Raw genomic sequence first — 22,644 nt, forward strand, 5'->3', positions numbered from 1 at the left:
GGCATCAGGGACCACCAGGAAGATGACTGTAGGCAAAAGCCAACCCACGGCAGAGTGAAATGCAGCCCTGTGGTTCTCTGCCTGGACCTACAATATCCCTGAAGTTTTATCTATTTATTTATTTTTATATTTGAGGAGGGGGAGAGAGAGAGAGCAGGGCAGGGGCAGACAAACGGAGACAGAATCTGAAGCAGGCTTTAAGCTCCGAGCTGTTAGCACAGAGCCCGACCCGGGACTCGAACTCAACGGGGCTCAAACTCACAAGCAGTGAGATCATGACCTGAGCCGAAGTCAGACACCTAACAGACTGAGCCACCTAGGTGCCCCATCCCTGAAGTTTTTGTAAGGAAAGATAATTGTTTTTATCATCTGACCCTATTGGAGTTGAGAATTTTGCTTTATTATAGTTGAAGTCATGCATCCTCACTGATTGAGTTGAAGTATCTCACACCCCCTCCAAATATAAACTAATATAATCATGCCAATTTTATGGACGAGGAAACCGAGTTTAGAGAGTTAAAATAAATTGTCAAAGGTCACATGGCTATGTTTCAGCAGAGGTAGGATTCAAACCCAGCTGGTCTGATTCCAAAATTCTTACCCTCACCACTTGACCTCTGGTTTCATATATTCAATGTTGGTCAGGCTTTCTGGATTGCACATTATTTCTCTGTCAAATTGCAGCAGTGTGTGTAAGCCCAAAGCAGCTGACACATTAATGGGAAGCTGATATTCTAGAGATGAGCTTCCTCAAAGCCCCCATCATGTCCTTGTTCCTCAGACTATAGATAAAAGGGTTCATCATGGGGGTGACCACGGTATACATCACTGATACTATTGCACTCTTCCGGGAGGAGTGAGTAGCTGCAGAACTCAGGTATACCCCAAAACCTGTCCCATAGAACAAGGAAACAACTATTAAGTGTGACCCACAGATGGAAAATGCCTTATACTTTCCACCAGCTGATGGGATTTTCAGAACAGAGGAGACAATTTGAGTGTAAGAGATAATTATCCCAGAGAGAGGTACAACACCCAACAGGCTGGTCACTAAGTACACAAGGATGTTATTGATGAGGATATCAGAACAGGCAAGCTTGAGGACATGAGCTAATTCACAGAAAAAGTGGGGAATTTCCAGGTCTGTGCAGAAGGACAGCCTTAGTGCCATCAAAGTGTGGAGAAGGGCATCCAGAACACTAATGAGGAAAGACGGCAGAACCAACAGCCTACAGAGCTTGGGGTTCATGATGGCCTTGTACCTCAATGGGTGACAGATGGCCACAAATCAATCAAAGGCCATCATTACCAGAATTCCATTTTCTGATCCAGCAAAAGTCAGGACGAAGCAGATTTGGGTGAGGCAGCCTGTGTAACTGATGGATTTGCTCTGTGTCTGGATGTTCACAAGCATCTTTGGGATGGTAGTGGAGGTGAGACAGATGTCAACAAAAGACAGGTTGGAGAGGAAGAAGTACATGGGGGTGTGGAGGTGGGAGTCGTACACAATGGCCAGGATGATGAGTAGGTTCCCGAACACAGAGACTAGGTACATAGACAGGAACACACAGAATAGCAGGGGCTGCAGTTGTGGATCCTCTGACAGTCCCAGGAGGAGGAATTCTGTAGCAGCTGAGAAGTTTCCTGATTTCATGTTCCTGAGGGGTTTGATAGAAAAGATGGAGGTGACAAGAAAACAAAACTTAAGAGAAACTTTCTTAAATACATCTATCTTTTTCTCCTGCGTCCCTCTCTCCCATCTCTTTTCCTCTCCCTTTCTTGCTTTGCATTTCCCTCAACACTTACCCCCCCACACACACACACACACCATCCTGTCCCAAGTTCTTATATTCTACAATTCTTTGTCAAGTAGAGGTACTTAACGAGTAGAAAAGAGGACTGAAAAGTCCTGTTAAGATGCCTCCAAGTAAATAATTCTAGAATAAAATCATTGACGGGGCGCCTGGGTGGCTCAGTCGGTTAAGCCTCCGACTTCGGCTCAGGTCATGATTTCGAGGTCTGTGAGTTTGAGCCTTGCGTCGGGCTCTGTGCTGACAGCTCAGAGCCTGGAGCCTGTTTCAGATTCTGTGTCTCCCTCTCTCTGACCCTCCCCCGTTCATGCTCTGTCTCTCTCTGTCTCAAAAATAAATAAACGTTAAAAAAAATAGAATGAAATCATTGAGGTTGTACTCTGGAATACAGTTTGAGAAAATACAGCCCTATGGACAAGATACAGTAAATAAAGGTTTATTGGAACATAACCATTCATTTATACCTCATGCATGTAGCTTGTATGCTACCTCTGAGTTGAGTACTTGTGACAGAGGCTTACAAATCTAAAATATTTACCATCTGGCTCTTTACTGAAAAAGTCTGCCTACCTCTAGTCTAGAAGCCTAATTAGGTTTAGGCTCAATTGTTTTTTGAGGGGGGGTGCAAACATTTTAAAGTATGTCTTTAGATATATACTGTCTTGCTTCTTGAAATAACTATTGTCTGGATCCACTAATCCGCTGGGAGTCACAGAAAGCTGACATTCTAGTTCTGTCTTCATTTATTGGCTAAAATACTTCCATAAAAGAGTAACCCTCCCTAATTAAATAGGTGGTCCCCTGAGGGTTGTGTTCTTAGAAGGCAGGATACATCTTGAGTCCTGCATTCATCACTTATTCAAACAGTAAACTGTTTTTCAGCATTATCCAAAAATGAACATTGTGTATCATGTACCATCTTTGGTCAGTCAACACTCCTCATCTTGCCTCCTGAGTCCTTTTGAAATGAACCTCACAGATTCAGGTCTCCCTTAACGGGTTAGGCATGAAAGTTGCTCTATACTCGTCAATGCCTTGATCTTCAGTTTCCCATGCCTGTCTGCTCCCTCGTAGGGTGTAGTGACTAACATCAAAACAGAGCACATCTGCAGGGCCTGAAATCAAGTTTAGAAAATGCTGCCAGATCAAAGGAGGCTTGTGTGAATCTGTCACGAATTAGACAGATGCACATATGTCATTGATGTTAACAGACACTGGGCACAGGGGTCCCGTGCCACACTCAGGGAACCAGGCTGCTGGGGGCCCACAGTCTTGCAGTTGTCTCATTTGGAATATGTGACCTTGCTACTCATGGTAGTGGTGGATTTAAAATGTTTCACAAATTCCTTGACTCTTACCCTACAGGATAAAGAAAAATAAGTATGCTGGGAAAATACGTTGCTGCAATTTTCTCAAATGTTCTTCTCTGAAGCTAGAGTGAAGCTTTTTTTTTTTTTAATGTTTATTTATTTTTGAGACAGAGAGAGACAGAGGATGAATGGGGGAAGGTCAGAGAGAGGGAGACACAGAATCTGAAACAGGCTCCAGGCTCTGAGCTGTCAGCACAGAGCCCGACGCGGGGCTCGAACTCACGGACCGCGAGATCATGACCTGAGCCGAAGTCGGCCGCTTAACCGACTGAGCCACCCAGGCGCCCCCTTTTTTTTTTTTTTAAACAGAATAGTGGGAGAGAGAATGATATATAAGGGGTCTTATGCAAATAAATAAAATTGTTAAATGTGCATCCTCATAGTCCTAAAGAGAAAGTATCTCTTAATGAGCTAACCCTGCCTGATATGGAGGCCTCTGAACATTCGAGCCCCCCAGAAAGGCTGGTGAAGAAAAAGAAGGAAATAGAAGCAAATACACCTGGATAATTACACTTTCAGGGTAATGTTGGGATATAAAATAATAAATGCAAAATATTTGGCATGGTACATGTAAAAGATAACATTTGAGTGTGTTTTATCTAATTATCTTTATATTCAGGAGAAAAAAAATGACAATTATTGAAGCTTCTTACCTCTTCCTCACTGGTAATTTCTAAAATAAACACACATGGGCAGCTCTTTCTGCCCACAGGTCCTGTCTCCATGCTTTAATAAAATCACCTTTTGGGGCACCTGGGTAGCTCAGCCAGTGTTAAGCATCTGACTTCAGTTCAGGTCATGATATTATGGTTCATGAGTTCAAGCCCACATCGGGCTCTCTGCTGTCAGCACAGACCCTGGAGCCTGCTTCAGATCCTCTGTCTCCCTCCCACTCTGCCCCTCCCATGCTCACACTCTTTCTCTCTCAAAAATAAATAAACATTAAAAGAATTTTTTAATCACCTTTTTGCACCAAAAAATTAATAAATAAAAAAAAAAGAGCGCATGAAAGGTTTTTTTGCATCTTGTGTTCATGAAATGCAGCCAGATCAACACTGAACCATCCTGCACACCTAGAAAACTGATTTGAGGATTAACAACAATCTGCACGACCTGAACCACAGAACTCAGCAGGTACACCACGTGGAGAAGTGAACTGGGGGAGAGAGAAGCCGCAGAGGGCAGGGAGTTGTTTTTGCTTGTGCAGAGAGGACAGAGATGGGGGAGAGTATGGGAAAAGCACCCCCCCCAAAGCAGCTGGAGAGAAAGTAGAAAAGTAGAAACAGCCACAGGGGCTGAACTAAAAAGGGAGAAGGGAGAAAGGAGAGGGTTTATATGCCATTACGAATCTACAAACAGGGGGAGCGCAGAGTCTGAAACTCTCCAGTTCCATACCTGGGGGTGCTCTGGTGGGAAGGGCAAATCCCCAGGAGCAGAGTGGAGTCCGGGGGCCTTCGGGCCACACGGGGAGAGGCGGTTCCCCTGCTGGGAGGACCGCCGGTAGAGGCCGTGCGGCCCCCACACAGGCAAAGGTGCCGGCAGACCGGAGAACAGCCACATTCGCTGGTGCCGGAACAAGGGCGTTAAGGGGAAACCTGGTGCCAGACGCGTGTCGCGATTTTCCGTAATCTCTGAAACGCTGCTGCTACAGATCATGGGAGCTTTTTCCGGGGCGGGGTGGCGCCCAGCCGCAGTCTCTGGGCATCGGGGGCGGCACAGTCCCGCGAACGGTCCTGGGTGCCGCCGGCACCGGCCATTGCTCGGTGAGACCCTCCCCCAGAAGGTGTGAGCGGGACAAAACCGCAGCCCCTCAGAAGCGAGGGGTCGGGAAACAAAGCCGCATCTGCGATAAAACTCAGCAGGGAGGTGCCGCCTGCAGCCTGATGGCTTGCTCACGGACAGGGAAAGAGCGGGGAGTGGATGGAAGCCGAAGACAAAGGACAGGCGGGCGATTGCTGCTCGGGGAGACACAGAATTCCGATACTAGAGCCTGGGTAGATGCCATTTTTTCACCCCTCCCGCGCATGCGCATACACACCTACGAGCGCCACAATTCACCCCAGTAAACTAAGCAGCGCCACCTAGTGGAGAACGGAGCCGTCACACCAAGCCCTGCCCAACAGGGCCAACCTCACTCTTCAGGAACCACACACAAGTCTCTCCACCTGCTTAGTTTACGGACTATAAAATGCTTCATAGTGACTTTTAGGAGAAAACGATGTAATTTCAATCATATTTTACTCTTGGTCTATCTATTCAATTTTCTTTTTTTCTTTTCATTTCTTTTTCTTGAATACAGAAAGAGAAAAAATTTATTTTTATTTTCAATTTTTATTAAAATATTTTCTTTATTTTTTCTACCATATTTTTTACTTTTTTGTAAATTTTCAAATTCTATTTTACTTCCATCATTTCATTTTATTCTATTTTATTGTATTCATTTTCTCAAATTTTCAAATGTTTTCCTTTTTTTTCTTGTTTTTCTTTTTTTTTTCTGTTTTTCCCCCTTTTTTCTCTAATCTATCAAGCTCCTTCCAATAACCAGACCAAAACCACCCAGGATCTAGTAACATTTATTTGATTTTTTTTCTGTGTGTGTGTTTTTAATTTTTTAATTTTAGTTTTTTTACCTTATTAGTTCCTTTTCTTCCTTCAAAATGACGAAATGAAGGAATTCACCCCAAAAGAAAGAGCAGGAAGAAATGACAGATAGGGAATTAATCAACATAGATACAAGCAAGATGTCTGAACCAGAATTTAGAATCACAATAATAAGAATACTAGCTGGAGTCGAAAACAGATTAGAATCCTTTTCTGCAGAGATAAAAGAAGTAAAAGCTAGTCAGGATGAAATAAAAAATGCTAGAACTGAGCTGTAACTCCAATGGATGCAACACTGGCAAGGATGGATAAGGCAGAGCAACAAACCAGCAATATAGAGGACAAACTTATGGAGAATAATGAAGCAGAAAAAAAGAGGGAGACTAAGGCAAAAGAGCACCATTTAAGATTCAGAGAAATCAGTGACTCATTAAAAATGATTATGAACAACATCAGAATCATAGGGGTCCCAGAAGATGAAGAGAGGGAAAAAGGGGTAGAAGGGTTATGTGAGTAAATCATACAGAAAACTTTCCTAACCTGGGGAAAGACATAGACATCAAAATCCAGGAAGCACAGAGGACTCCCATAAGATTCAACAAAAACCGACCATCAGCAAGGCATATCATAGTCAAATTCACAAAATACTCAAGCAAGGAAAGAATCATGAAAGCAGTAAGGGGAAAAAAAGTCCTTAACCTACAAGGGAAGACAAATCAGGTTTGCAGCAGCCGTGTCCACAGAAACTTGGCAGGCCAGAAAGGGTGGCAGGATATATTCAGTGTGCTGAATTGGAAAAATATGGAGCCAAGAATTCTTTATCCAGCAAGGTTGTCATTCAAAATAGGAGAGATAAAAAGTTTTGCAGACAAACAAAAATTAAAGGAGTTCGTGACCACTAAACCAGCTCTGCAAGAAATTTTAAGAGGGACTCTCTGAGGGGAGAAAAGATGAAACAAACCAAAAAAAAAAAAAAAAAAAAAAAAAAAAGACCAAAAGCAGGAAAGACTAGAAAGGACCAGAGAACACCACCAGAAATTCCAACTCTACAAGCAACATAATGGCAATAAACTCATATCTTTCAGTACTCACTCTTACCATCAATGGAATAAATGATCCAATCAAAAGACATAGGGTAACAGAATGGATAAGAAAACAAGATCCATCTATATGCTGTTTACAAGAGACCCACTTTAGACCTAAAGACATCTTCAGATTGAAAGTAAGGGGATGGAGAACCATCTATCATGCTAATGGTAGACAAAAGAAAGCCAAAATAGCCATACTTATATCAGACAATCTAGACTTTAAAATAAAGACTGTAACAAGAGATGAGGAAGGACATTATATCATAATTAAGGGGTCTATCCACCAAGAAGACCTAACAATTGTAAACATTTATGCTCCAAATATGAAGCACCCAAATATATAAATAAATGTATCACAAACATAAAGAAACTCATTGATAATAATACCATAATAGTGGGGGACTTCAACACCCCACTTACAACAATGGACAGATCATCTAAACAGAAATTCAACAAGGAAACAATGGCTTTGAATGACACACTGGACCAAAAGGACTTAACAGATATATTCAGAACATTTCATACTAAAGCAGCAGAATATACATTCTTCTGCAGTGCACATGGAACATTCTCCAGAATAGATCACATACCAGGACACAAATCAGCCCTACACAAGTATAAAAAGATCGAGATGATACCATGCATATTTTCAGACCACGACGCTATGAAACTCGAAATCAACCACAAGAAAAAATTTGGAAAGGTAACAAATGCTTGGAGACTCAAGAACATTCTACTAAAGAATGAATGGGCTAACCAAGAAGTTAAAGAGGAAAATAAAAAGTACATGGAGGCCAATGAAAATGATAACATCACAGTCCAAAACCTCTAGGATGCAGCAAAGGCGGTCATAAGAGGGAAGTATATAGCAATCCAGGCCTTCCTAAGAAGGAAGAAAGTTCTCAGATACACAACCTAAACTTACACCTAAAGAGCTGGAAAAAGAACAGCAAATAAACCCCCAAACCAGCAGAAGACAGGAAATAATAAAGATTAGAGCAGAAATCAATGCTATCAAAAAAAAAAAAAAAAAAAAAAAAAAGTAGAACAGACCAATGAAACCAAAAGCTTGTTCTTTGAAAGAATTAACAAAATTGATAAACCCCTAGCCAGTTTGTTCAAAAGAAAAAGGAAAGTCCCCAAATAAATAAAATCAAGAATGAAAGAGGAGAGATCACAACCAACACTGCAGAAATACAAACAGTAATAAGAGAATATTATGACCCATTATATGCCATTAAAATGGGCCATCTGGAAGAAATGGACAAATTCCTAGAAACATATAAACTACCAAAACTGAAATAGGAAGAAATAGAAAATTTGAACAGACCCATAACCGGTAACGAAATCTAATTAGTAATCAAAAATCTCTCCCAAAAACAGAGTCCAGGACCAGATGGCTTTCCAGGGGAATTCTACCAAACGTTTAAGGAAGAGTTCACACCTATTCTCTTGAAGCTGTTCCAAAAAATAGAAATGGAAGGAAAACTTCCAACTCTTTCTATGAAGCCAGCATTACCTTGATTCCAAAACCAAAGACCTCACTAAAAGGAGAACTATAGAGCAATTTCACTGATGAACATGGACACAAAACTCCTCAACAAGATATTAGCCAACCAGATTCAACAATACATTAAAAAAAAAAATTATTCACCATGACCAAGTGGGATTTATACCCTGGGATGCAGGGCTGGTTCAATATCCACAAAACAATGTGATTCATCAAATCAATAAAAGAAAGGACAAGAACCACATGATCCTCTCAATAGATGCAGAGAAAGAATTTGACAAAATACAGCATCTTTTCTTGATAAAAAAAAAACCCTTAAGAAAGTAGGGATAGAAGGATCATACCTCAAGATTATAAAACCATAAATGAAAGACCCAATGCTAATATCATCCTCAATGGGGAAAAACTGAGAGTTTCCCCCCTAAGGTCAGGAACAAGACAGGGATGTCCCTCTCACCACTGTTATTCAACATTATATTGGAAGTCTTAGCCTCAGTAATCAGACAACACAAGGAAATAAAAGGCATCCAAATCAGCCAGGAGGAGGTCAAACTTTCACTTTTCGCAGATGACGTGATACTCTATATGGAAAACCCAAAAGATTCCACCAAAAATCTGCTAGAACTGATCCATGAATTCAGCAAAGTTGCAGGATATAAAATCAATGCACAGAAATCAGTTGCATTCCTATACACCAACAATGAAACAACAGAAAGAGAAATCAAGGAATCGATCCCATTTACCATTGCACCAAAAACCATAAAATACGTAGGAATAAGTCTAACCAAAGAGGTGAAAAATCTATACACTTAAACTATAGAAAGCTTATGACAAATTGAAGAAGACACAAAAAAAGGAAAAATATTCCATGCTCCTGGATAGGAAGAACAAATATTGTTAAAACGTTGATACTACCAAAAGCAATCTACATATTCAATGCAATACGTATCAAAATTACACCAGCATTCTTCACAGAGCTAGAACAAACAATCCTAAAATTTTTATGGAACCACAAATGACCCCGAATAGCCAAAGCAATCTTGAAAAAGAAAACCAAAGCAGGAGGCAACACAATCCCAGACTTCAAGCTATACTACAAAGCTGTATTCATCAAGACAGTATGGTACTGGCACAAGAACAGACCCTCAGATCAATGGAACAGAATAGAGAACCCTGAAATGAACCCACAAATGTATGGCCAACTAATCTTTGACAAAGCAGGAAAGAATACCCAATGGAAAAAAGACAGTCTCTTCAGCAAGTGGTGCTGGGAAAAGTGGACAGCGACATGCAGAAAAATGAACTTGGACCACTTTCTTGCACCATACACAAAAATAAACTCAAAATGGATGAAAGACCTAAACATAAGACAGGAAGCCATCAAAATTCTCGAGGAGAAAGCAGGTAAAAACCTCTTTGACCTTGGCCACAGCAATCTTACTTAACACATCTCCAGAGGCAAGGGAAACAAAAGTAAAAATGAACTATGAGGACCTCATGAAAATAAAAAGCTTCTGCACAGTGAAGGAAATCATGAACAAAACTAAAAGGCAACCAATGGAATGGAAGAAGATATTTGCAAATGACATATCGGATAAAGGGTTAGTATCCAAAATCTATAAAGAACTTACCAACACAACACCCCAAAAAACAAATGACCCAGTGAAGAAATGGGCAAAAGACATGAACAGACACTTTTGAAAGAAGACATCCAGATGGCTAACAGACACATGAAAAGATGTTCAACGTCACTCATCATCAGGGAAATACAAATCAAAACCACAAATGAGATACCACCTCATACCTGTCAGAATGGCTAACATTAACAACTCAGGCAACAGAGGTTGGCGAGGATGCGGAGAAAGAGGGTATTTTTTGCACTACTGGTGGGAATGCAAACTGGTGCAGCCACTCTGGAAAACTGTATGGAGGTTCCTCAAAAAATTAAAAATAGAACTACCCTTTGATCCAGCTATTGCACTACTAGCTATTTATCCAAGGGATACGGGTATGCTGTTTTGAAGGGGCACATGCACCCCCATGTTTATAGCAGTGCTATCAACAATAGCCAAAGTATGGAAAGAGCCCAAATGTCCATCCATGGATGAATGGATAAAGAAGATGTGGTATATATATATAATATACACATATATTATATATATATATATATATATATATATATATATATATATATATACACAATGGAGTATTACTCAGCAATCAAAAAGAATTAAATCTTGACATTTGTAACTACGTGGATGGAACTAGAGGGTATTATGCTAAGTGAAATTAGTCAGTCAGAGGAAGACAAAAGTCATATGACTTCACTCATATGAGGACTTTAAAAGACAAAACAGGGGCGCCTGGGTGGCTCAGTCGGTTGGGCGTCCGACTTCGGCTCAGGTCATGATCTCGCGGTCCGTGAGTTCAAGCCCCGCGTCGGGCTCTGGGCTGACTGCTCAGAGCCTGGAGCCTGTTTTGGATTCTGTGTCTCCCTCTCTCTCTGATGCTCCCCTGCTCATCCTCTGTCTCTCTCTGTCTCAAAAATAAATAAATATTTTTTAAAAAATTTTTAATAAAAAAATAAAAGACAAAACAGATGAACATAAGGAAAGGGAAGCAAAAATAATTTAAAAACAGGGAGAGGGCCAAAACATAAGAGACTCTTAAATATAGAGAACAAACAGAGGGTTGCTGGAGGGTTGTGGGAGGAGTGATTGGCTAAATGGGTAAGGGGCATTAAGGAATCTACTCCTGAAATCATTGTTGTACTATATGCTAACTAACTTGGATGTAAATTTAAAAAATAAATTAAATTTAAAAATTTAAAAAATAAATAGCAAAAAATAAAGATAAAATATACATACATGATCTTTTCTGCTTAACACTCTTTGAACACATAATGAATAAAAAGAAAGGGGATAATTAATTCCTAAAATTTTTCAATTGTCCATGGAAGTCATTATAGTGAAGCTCTGTGCTTAGATTCATAGATAGATCCATTTCCCCTTTTATTTACTTCCTTAATGCATATCCCATCAGTGTCTTTCTCTCCCATTTTTCCTTTCTTACTGCAGTTTCTGGAAATGGAAATTAACCCTGTTTATCCAGTAGCAAAGATCCCTCCTATTTTTGCCTTAATCCAGGTCTTTCATTTATATCATAGATAATATAAAAATGTTATCTTTAAAGTTCTCATCACAAGAAAAAAAATGTGTAACCATGTGTGAGGATGGATGTTATTGGAACTTATTTTGGTAATCATTTTTGCAATATTTACATATGTCAAGCCATTATGTTGTATTCCTAGAACTATTACAATGTTATATCTCAGTTATATCTCAATTAAAATAAAGAAAAATTTAAGAGTAAGCCATAGATCAGACACCCCCCCCCCCGCCCTTCCTATTATTCCTTGTTTGGTCACCTTAGTGCCTGCTCCAGGGGAGGAGTCCCAGGTGGACCAACACAGGAGCAGCTCCAAGCCTCTCCTGTCTCATCTGCCTTATCCAGATTCCTGAGAAATTGAATCCTGATGCCCACAAAAGAGGCAATAAAGGATTGTCATGGGCTGACAGTGTCTAAGCATCTGCCTACCATTCTTATGAAGTAATGAGCTGAAAGAATTTCTGTAACAGTACCTCAAATATACTGTAGAATCACAAGATGTGTACAGTTGAATGGTACAGTGAGTCCATGTAAACTGAGCCCTTTGTTTAACAAATTGAGGTCCTGAGCAAAGAAAGACAAGGGATCATAAAACAAACAAACAACCATCAACCATGTTAGGAATAAGACTTGAACCCAGACACTCCTTGGCTTAATCATGAATCCCCCAATTGTAACATGGATCTGTGACATGGGAAAGCCCCTGGACCTCTCTGAGAAGATTCAATTTTCTCATGTTTATAATGGCAACTGCTTAAAAAAAATACATAAAGGTTATTTATTGTGCGGATGAAAAATGAATAGATGAAAAGCACCAAGCAGTATGGGGCCTTGCAACGACTTTTCCTATCACTTTTGGTTTTAGTTATGGACAAGTCCTGATGTCTAGAAGGGAAGCTGAGAGTAAGCCAGAGAGACAAGGAAGGACACCTCAAGAATATAATGTCAAGGCTGGTAGTAGGATTTGCTCAAATCCCCACTGGGAGCCTTCAGTATAATGAAATAGAGGAAAGAAATCATCTACATAAACATCTTTTTAAAAAATTTTTAATGTTTATTTACTTTTGAGAGAGAGAGAGTCAGAGTGCAAGTGGGGGAGGGGCAGAGAGAGGGAGACATAGAATCGGAAGCAGGCTCCAGGCTCTGAGCTGTCAGCACAGAGCCTGACACGGGGCTCAAACCCGTGAACCATGAGATCATGACCTGAGCTGAAGTCGGACACTTAACTCACTGAGCCACCCAGGCACCCCATATATAAACATCTTTATAGGAATACATACATAAGTTATGGCAAAGTCACGGTACACCTTGTTATTTTAATATTATTTTATAGTATATCATCCTTAATTTTTTAAATGTTCATTATTTTAAATATGCAAAATCAAAATATTTACATTAGTGCTAGCTGTATAAAATTAAATAAAAATTTATTAAAGGAGGGCACCTGGGTGGCTCAGTCGGTTGAGTGTCCAACTCTCGATTTCAACTCAGGTCACGATCCCAGGGTCATGGTGACAGCCTGCTTGGGTTTCTCTCTCTCTCTCTCTCTCTCTCTCTCTCTCTCTCTCTCTCCCCCTCTGCAGCTTGCACAGACATACATGCTTGTTCTCTCAAAATAAGTATTTTAAAAAATAAAATATATGATTTCACTCATGTGGAATTTAAGAAACACAACACAGATGAACATAGGAGAAGGGAAGAAAAATAAGATAAAGAGGGAGGCAAACCCTAAGAGACTCTCATATACAGAGAACAAACTTGAGGGTTGCTGAAGGGGTTGGGGGGGAATGTGTGAAATGGGCGATGGGCATTAAGGAGGGCACTTTTGGGGATGAGCACTGGTTGTTATATGTAGGGGATGAATCCGTGGATTCTACTCCTAAAACCAAGACTACACTGTATGTTAGCTAACTTAAATTTAAATTTTTAAAAATGGTTTTAAATCATTAAAGGAGATGCACTGCTAGGAATTTATCCAAGGGATACAGGAGTACTGATGCATAGGGGCACTTGTACCCCAATGTTTATAGCAGCACTCTCAACAATAGCCAAATTATGGAAAGAGCCTAAATGTCCATCAACTGATGAATGGATAAAGAAATTGTGGTTTATATACACAATGGAATACTACGTGGCAATGAGAAAGAATGAAATACGGCTTTTTGTAGCAACGTGGATGGAACTGGAGAGTGTGATGCTAAGTGAAATAAGCCATACAGAGAAAGACAGATACCATATGGTTTCACTCTTATGTGGATCCTGAGAAACTTAACAGAAACCCATGGGGGAGGGGAAGAAAAAAAAAAAAAAAGAGGTTAGAGTGGGAGAGAGCCAAAGCATAAGAGACTGTTAAAAACTGAGAACAAACTGAGGGTTGATGGGGGGTGGGAGGGAGGGCAGGGTGGGTGATGGGTATTGAGGAGGGCACCTTTTGGGATGAGCACTGGGTGTTGTATGGAAACCAATTTGACAATAAATTTCATATATTAAGAAAAAATCATTAAAGGAGAATAGTCTATATGATAGCTATAGCAGGATGAAATTTATATAAATATAAATAAACCAGTTTTTCATGTTTTATGTTCTATTTAAGTATCCAAATAAGGACAAAGTGACAATGAAGGGCTCAAGCCCACCAGCCAGCATGATCAAATTCAAAATTGTGCCACACCTGCTGTAGTTTTCTTTTTGCTTTAAGTTTTAAAGTTCATTTATTTTGAGAGGGAGAGAGAGCATGTGCATGAGCAGGGGAGGGGCAGAGAGAAGAGAGAATCCCAAGCAGGCTCCACACTGTTAGCACGGATCCCACGAACCATGAGATCATGACCTGATCAGAAATCAAGAGTCAGATGCTTAATTGAGCCTCAAAGGCACCCCCAGTGTTCTTTATTAATAAAACAATGCAGATCTCCGTGAAGCCCCCGCATATTCCTACACAATCTCAATACTGACCTCCCTTCCCCATGGTTAAACAGGATCCTGAAGTCTTGCCTGTATCATTCCCCTGGAATATCTCATATGAGTAATGATGTATCCACAAGCATCGTATGCTTATGTTACTCTATGTATTACATGCTCCTATCTGTTAGACATAGTATCAACTATTCAATTTAGCAACTATTTTGGCTTAATCATGGTCTTTTCTATATTTATCAAAACTGACACAAGCAGATTTGGTTTATCAAATTTAACATACATTCTCACATCAATGGGCATTTGGGTTTATTACAATTTTTTCCTATAGTAGAGATTTATGAGACATGTTCACACGTACTGATAGTGTTAAACTACGCATAGCAAATCTCCACCAAATTCCCTAGTGGCAACCTCTGGGAGGGGAGGAGGGAAATAAATAATAGAGAGGATTTGTCCATAATGATAGTTATCCCTGTCTGAGGGCGAAGAAAGGTCTTTCTGTGTGGGACTTGGATCTAAAACTCAGTTTAAAATATAATAATAGGACCTCATGTGTATGTATAATACTTTACTATTATATGGTAATATAATAGTATATTATACCACCAGTCGTTGTATGGCTGTTTATATTAATGCTCACTGTGCTGTTTTGAAGGTTTAAAATATTCCATATTTTTTGCAGGGGTTTTCAAAGACTGGAAAGGTAGACTAATGTGTCTCAACCTCCTCTCCCAAGGTCCTCACAGTTAAGAGGTAGGGACAAGACTTGAGTTCTCCTCTAAGGATAAAATCTGAAACCAGATATGGGAAAATTGAGAAGCCAAACTCACCCATCCCAGTCTTACAGCCAAAAAAAAAAAAAAAAAAAGAAAAGAAAAGAAAAGAAAGAAAGAAAGAAAGAAAGAAAGAGCAAAAATGAGGAAACCAGAGAATTGTAGAGTCATCTGTCCAATTTTTGAAGGGGCGAATTCATGCTCAGGTGGTAAAAGAGAGTCCCTGGAATTTAAAAGGCAAAGTAGGAGCCAGAAATGAAAGCTAATTGCAAATTCAATGTAACCTAATCTTACTTAATCCTTAATCCTTCTCTAACTTCTTGGATGTCCTCCAGATGGACTGATTTTAAATAACTGTTCAATTTTGCACAGAATTTATTAGAACACATCAGATTACCTTGAAGTCATCAATGAGTAATTCACCCTTCCTCTAGATACTGAAGGATAGAGATGGGAAATCTGTCCCCAAGAAGAGCAGGTGGGCCAAGTCAGTTGGGCTCCTGGGCACGAGGGAGCATCTCAGAAGGAGACCTAGGTGTGCTGTTTCCTGACCTGAGCAGGTCTTTGAGGGCAATGGTCACAGGTAGACTCTACAGTTTCTGTGGCCCTGGGGGCTCAATTTCCAAAGCTCCTCATTAGCCAAATGTGTACTGTCATTTCTTCCACAAGACAATTCAAATCCCTATGGAGCACAGCTCATAGAAAGAAATCCTGGGGGCACCTGGGTGGCTCAGTTAAGTGTCTGACTTCAGCTCAGGTCATGATCTCATGGCTTGTGAGTTCAAGCCCCACATTGGGCTATGTGCTGACAGTTCAGAGCCTGGAGCCTATTTCAGGTTCTGTGTCTCCCTCTCTCTCTGCCCCTCACCCATTCACACTCTGTCTCTCAAAAATAAACATTAAAAAAATTTTTTTAAAAATAAAGAACTCCTGGGTGACTGATTTCCTGACCCTAAGAGGGCAGACATACATCATTCTTTTCCCACGTTTCCTCTCACCTCCAGGTAGGAAACTTAATTCTTGGATTTCTTGGGTCTGACCTTAAGAGAGCTGATGAGTTTTTCATTAAACCAATTCCCGGCTTTCTCCAAGTCGGATATTATTGGTGTGTAAGTCCCCACAAGGACAGAGACTGGGGATACAGAGCTTATCTCACCGGATCATCTCGTCATTCTAAGAATTTTTTTGTTTTTAACTGAAGTTCCTTTGTGAATGAGGTTAGTTCTATTATAGTAAAGAGTTCAGAGAAACCAATTTTCTAGTTACTTGGGCAGGACTTTTGGAGGTTGCCTAAAAAACGGACATCAAAACCAACAATCATAGGGCACCTGGGTGGCTCAGTTGGTTGGGCACGTGACTCTTGATCTCAGCTTAGATCATTATCCCATGGTAGTGGAATCTATCCCTACATTGGGCTCTGGTGCTGAGCGTGGACAGTGCTCAAGATTCTTTCTCTGCCTCTCTCCCCTGCTTGTGCTCACTCTCTAAAACAAAACAAACCACCCCCCCAAAAAAAAACCCTAAAAATGAATTGCATTAACATTGGGAAAAAGGAATATACAGGAACTCTGTACAATCTTTTCAACTTTTCTAGGAAGTGCAAAACTAGTTCAAAATTTTTAAAAAGTTAAAAATCAAAATATGGTCCTATCTATGCCATATACATCAAAATAACCAAAATGAAAAAGACAATATAAAATACTAGCAAGATTACAGACATACATACTGTCACAACTACTTTGTAAAACTATCTGGTAGTATTGAATAAATGTGATTGTGTGTATTCCCTATGACCCACAAACTGCACTCCTAAAATATTAGCTCAACAAAAACAGGTACAACTGAGAACTAAAACATGTGCAAGAATGTTCATAGCAGGTAAAATATCCCAGCTATAAACAACCTAAACATTCAGAACAGTTGAATGAATAAATTGCGTGTATTCGTACAATGGAAAAGCTATGTATCAATGAGAATAAAATTCTGCTAAATGAAGAATATAGATGAATCTCATAAAGACAACATTGAGCAGAAGCCAGGCACAAATGATAACGTATCAGGTACAATAGTGCAAATAAATCCGTAAACATACTAAAAACCACTCAATTTTATACTTCAAATGGGTGAAATTTATGACATGTAAAGTATATCTCAATGAAGCTCTTAAAATGCATGATTCCAGGGGCACCTGGGTGGCTCAGTTGGTTAAGCGTCCAACTTCGGCTCAGGTCATGATCTCGTGGTCTGTGAGTTGGAGCCCCGTGTCGGGCTCTGGGCTGACAGCTCAGAGCCTGGAGCCTGCTTCGGATTCTGTGTCTCCCTCTCTCTCTGCCCCTCCTCTGCTCAAGCCCTGTCTCACTCTGTCTCTCAAAAATAAATGTGAAAAAAATTTTTAATAAAATAAAATCTTTTTTAAAAAAATGCATGATTCCATAGAGTACATATATTCTGGTGGCAGGAATTAGAGTGATTAGTGAGTGGAAGGAAGCAGTGAAGGAGGATTCTAGTGCTGATAATGTTCTAGTTCTCGCCCAGTGTGTGTAGTAGTTAGTAGAGATGTACTCTACCTTGTCAGACATTCATTGGGTTGTAAATTTTTTAACACTTATCTTAAGTAGAAACAGTGTGCTGTGAAAAGTATAGAATTTCAAAGATTCAACCATTCACAATTTTGGTGGGAAGATTCATTTCAGACCTTGTGTCAGGAAATGGTAGGTTAAGAAACATGATCTGGATGAACTACAAATGCAACTTAAAGTCTTTATCAAATAGATAAAGATAATAATAGATAAACACACCTATATCCCTATTATTACCCCTGTAATAATCCAACTTTTAAATTATATATATAAAAAGTTTTTTAAACCTGACGTGGGTTATATTGGTTAGTGACAGCAGTCATTTGTAAATAAAACAACCTTCCTCCCAAGACACACATGAACACACTGTAAATATGGTGGCTTAAAACATTAGGCATTTATTTTTCTCAAGTAACAAGCCTTGGAGATACTAAAATTTTTTCCTCTCAGTTGTCAAGCGGTCACTTATCTATGGGATGAATAAAGGATTGATCACAATCATTACATAACTTAGATTTCTCCCACAGATTATTCAGAGGCCTTGTCTCATTCTTTACATCCAGTTTTTCTCTGCATTTGCTTGTATGCCATAAAGATCGAGAGTTCAAGAACTATTCCACAGGGACATTGCTAGGAGTTTTGTCCAGCATGAGTGCTCTCATGATGCCTCCGAAGGGATAAGAGCTTACTGAAAGCACGACCACAGACATTGCACTGATAGGGTTTTTCGCCAGTATGCACTCTCTTGTGCACGGTAAGATTACCCCTTACAGTGAAGGTTTTCCCACACTGATCACACTCGTAGGGCTTCTCCCCAGTGTGGGTTCTCATGTGTATTGTAAGGGATGCATTCCTCCTAAAAGCTTTTCCACACTCACTACAGTTGAAGGGTTTCTTCTCCCTGGTGTGCTTTTTCATATGTCTCCTATGAGATAAGACACCACTGAAGGCTTTCCCACATTCCTTACACTCATATTGTTTCGTCCTCATGTGAATTTTCTTGTGCAAAATGAGGAAATAATTCACTCTGAAGGTTTTCCCACACTGATGGCATGCAAAGGGTTTCTCTCCAGTGTGAATTCTCATGTGTTCTTTCAGACACGAGTGGTCCCTGAAGGATTTCCCACAGACCTTGCATATACACGGTTTCTCTCCAGCATGCATCTTCTTGTGCACTATGAGATTACAGCTCATTCTAAAAGTTTTCCCACACTGACCACACTTGTAAGGTCTCTCTCCAGTATGTATCCTCAGGTGTGTCTTCAGGTATGACTCACTACTTAGTGCTTTTCCACAGAGGTTACACACAACGGATTTCTCTCCAGTATGGATTCTCTTATGTCTTTTAAGGTACGGGAGAATACTGAAGGTTTTCCCACAATCATTGCAGGCATAGGGCTTCTCTCCAGTATGTAATATCTTGTGCGTGTTAAGCCTAGACCTTCTACTGAATGTTTTGTTGCACTGATCACACTTGTAGGGTTTATCCTTGGAATGAATCTCTTCATGTTGTCTAAGAAGTGAACTATCTCTGAAGGTTTTTCTACAGTCACGGCATCCATAGGGCTTCTCCCCAGAGTGAATTCTCTTGTGCCGATTAAGATAAGAGCTTGAACTGTAGGCTTTCCCACACTGGTTACATTTAAAAGGTTTTTCTCCACTGTGGGTTCTCACGTGCAATGTAATAGATGAGCGGCTCTGCAATACTTTACTACACTGCCTACCTTGAACAGAGTTGTCTCTAATGTGAGTTTTTTCATGCTTCTTAAGGTAGAAGGTTGAATTTAAGACTTTGCCAGAGTCACTGAATTCATAGGATTTCTCTCTTGTATGTTCTCTCTCATGTGCACCTAAGAAAGAACTCCTGATAAAGGTATTTTTATCTTTTTTACATTCATAGGATTTCTCCCCAGAATGAACACTGTCATGTGGGTTAAGGTGAGAACAATCTCTAAAGGGTTTCCCAGGGTGAAGGCGTTGATAGGGTTTCTCTCTGGGATGAATTCTCTGATTCTGGGCAATGCTAGATTTCATGCACAAGGCAATTTTATTCCGTTCAATGGGTCTGCCTCCATGAGTTTGTTCCTATTGGTTAAAATGAGTTATGATCACAAGATTTATCACATCAATCGTATTGATTTGAGAATCCCCCCCAACATAAATTCTGACATACACTTAGAGTAAGAGTTTACTTAGTATTTTCTTAGAGAATATACACAGCTCCTGTCTGAGTTTATCAGCATGAATAAGAGGAATGTTACACCAGATGGCTCCCAACAGGGTCTCTTTAGTGTTTAACATATAATTGCTTTGGAGTGAATTATGTCTTAAATATTTAATGTCTAACTTCCATTATGAATGTATTTACTTTGGGGATTCTCTGAAACTATTTTTAGAGCTAGGACGTGAGTTTCCTTCCAACTCATGATTTATAGAATTTTCCATTTTCTATTGTTAAAATAAGAACCTCAAATTACCCCTTAGTTCATGAGTTCCTTTTCCATTACATGGAATTCTGGACTTCTAATAGAGAGCAAGAAATTCTCACATGACTCTTACCTTCTTGCCATGTAGTGCTTCTTTCTCCAAAACATCTTGTTTATGTTGTGATTGTGTGGTTTTAGGGAGAACTATCCCATCTGAACAAATTGGGGGGAAAGTAAGTTTTCGGAAAGAAGTGGTGACAATATGTTGGCAAAAGCAGGTAAACCCCTAGTCCAATCTGAGACAAGTAAGAAACAACCCAGAATATAAAATGATGGGATGGGGGCTCCTGGGTGGCTCAGTCAGTTGAGCTTCCAACTTCAGCTCAGGTCATGATCTCACGGTCTGTGAGTTCGAGCCCCGCGTCGGGCTCTGTGCTGACAGCTCAGAGCCTGGAGCCTGATTCAGATTCTGTGTCTCCCTCTCTCTCTGACCCTCCCCTGTCCATGCTCTGTCTCTCTCTGTCTCAAAAATAAAATAAAACATTAAAAAAAATTTAAATGATGGGATGTTTAGGACACAACTAAGACCCATGTGGACTTCTCTTCAAATAGACCCTAACCTTAGGAAGACAATGTGCAAGAAAAATACATTCTTGATCAAAGGAATGATATTTACCTGCCTTAGTGTTTTATATAATTTACTGAGGAACGTTCTATCATGACTGAAAATTATGTTAACAGGCAAAGACCAAGGCTATATATGCAAAATGGGAAGAATTAGACAGTGATTCTAAATGTAAATATTAAAAGGCAAGACAGGTCTTTCTTTCAGAACATAAGAAAGTATGACAGGTTAAAAGCCAAATACTAGAGAACGCTGAAGTTACACAAATAAGCCCACACCAAACGGTCTCTGCTTTCTCCTCGAGTTTAAAGGGTATTTGGTTTAAATTTCCTGTTTGACTTTTCATAACATACCTCCCTCTCAGCCCCACCAGATCTGGTACAAAACATTCATATATGTCCACTGCTCACTTGAACAAGTATCTTGGTGATTTCTTGTCTCTGATTTCATTTCATCTTCCTGCTGCATCTGGGTGATCAGAGCAGGTCTGCTGAGCTGCTTTTCTATAATGGGGAACAATGCACATGAGAGACCCATGCAGTATACAACAAAAACCACCACAAAACTGTGGTAACAACAAAAACCACCACAAAACTGTGGTAACAACTTCATCTTTGAGGTTCTGAAGATAGGTAAGTGTGACTTCAGGAGCAGCAACATGATTACAACAAATTTCTAGCTGACAAAGCAAAAGTCAAGCACTTGGGAGATCAACTTTCAGAATGACAGGATGACGATTCCGTTTAGCTCGTCTCTCCCACTGGAACAACAAATGATGGACCAAACAAATAGAATCAATTCAGAACTCTAGAAATTAGCCAAAGCTAAAGAACAAATGGAAAAATGTCTAACCAAGAAAAAAAAAAACCAATGAACTTTGGTAAGAGAAGATGGTCTTTGACATTTTAACTTCAGATTATTTCTACTCCCCTCTCCTCAGCTCCATGGCATCATGGTTAAAAACCACCAGCCTTGCAGTCAACAAAGAGATCTGGCTCTGTTAAAAGAATCAGCCCCAGAATACAGTCATTATTATTTTTCTCAGCTCGCAGCTCCCTAGAAAACCTATATTCTCAGAGTGTTGTGGCTATTGGATTCTACTCAGAGCTCAGCAGGAAAAAAGCTCTTACCCCCAAGGCATTACCTTGGGGAATTTGAAAAGCTCCAATAAGTTCCTGGAGATCCAGAATTATGTGCACAAGCAAGGCTATGGACACGCCCAGGAAAGATCTAGGAATGGCTAAGACCCAAGTCACTTAGCTTTGGTTGACTTTTGGACCCTGCCCAAGTAGAAAGTGAAAAATAACCTGTCTTATAAGTTACCTGAAGCTTAAAGGCATGATTCCTTACACAGATCTACTTAGTAAGACATGAAGAGACATAGGCAAGGCATTTAAGAAAGCATTACTAATCATTGTTGGACTACTAAATTATAATGACCAGGAAACCAGGCTTAAAAATGAAAATAAGCACTTTCTAATGAGAAAAGGTAGGAGAAAAGTCTGTGACTGAACACTGCAGGGATTACAGAATCTTTGGAATTCAGCTAGAAAGGTGACTAAACAAATAAGCACCAATAATAAAAACAATATATCTTGATGGCAGAGGCATCTGATACTAGAGTTGATAAAATATGTCATCTAAAATGTTATTTTCATGAGAAAATTGAGACATGCAAAGAAACAAAGTATACCACACATACAGGGCTAAGAAAAGCAGCCAAAACGAAATGTCCCTTAAAAGGCCCACATTTTGGACTTAGTAGGAAAAGATTTAA

General features: G+C 39.9%; 1 protein-coding gene across 1 annotated transcript in view; it reads right to left on the bottom strand.

Annotated features, from left to right (window-relative positions):
- Positions 1-715: 715 nt before the first annotated feature.
- The window catches only part of LOC102953540 (olfactory receptor 7G3), a 44,782-nt gene continuing 22,853 nt past the window's right edge, over positions 716-22,644 (bottom strand). The window contains 1 exon segment of the mRNA XM_042978095.1: positions 716-1,658. Within this exon segment, the coding sequence (XP_042834029.1) occupies positions 716-1,658 (943 nt within the window).

The sequence above is a fragment of the Panthera tigris genome, chromosome A2, assembly GCF_018350195.1.
Source record: "Panthera tigris isolate Pti1 chromosome A2, P.tigris_Pti1_mat1.1, whole genome shotgun sequence".
In the NCBI taxonomy this organism is placed as follows: domain Eukaryota; kingdom Metazoa; phylum Chordata; class Mammalia; order Carnivora; family Felidae; genus Panthera; species Panthera tigris.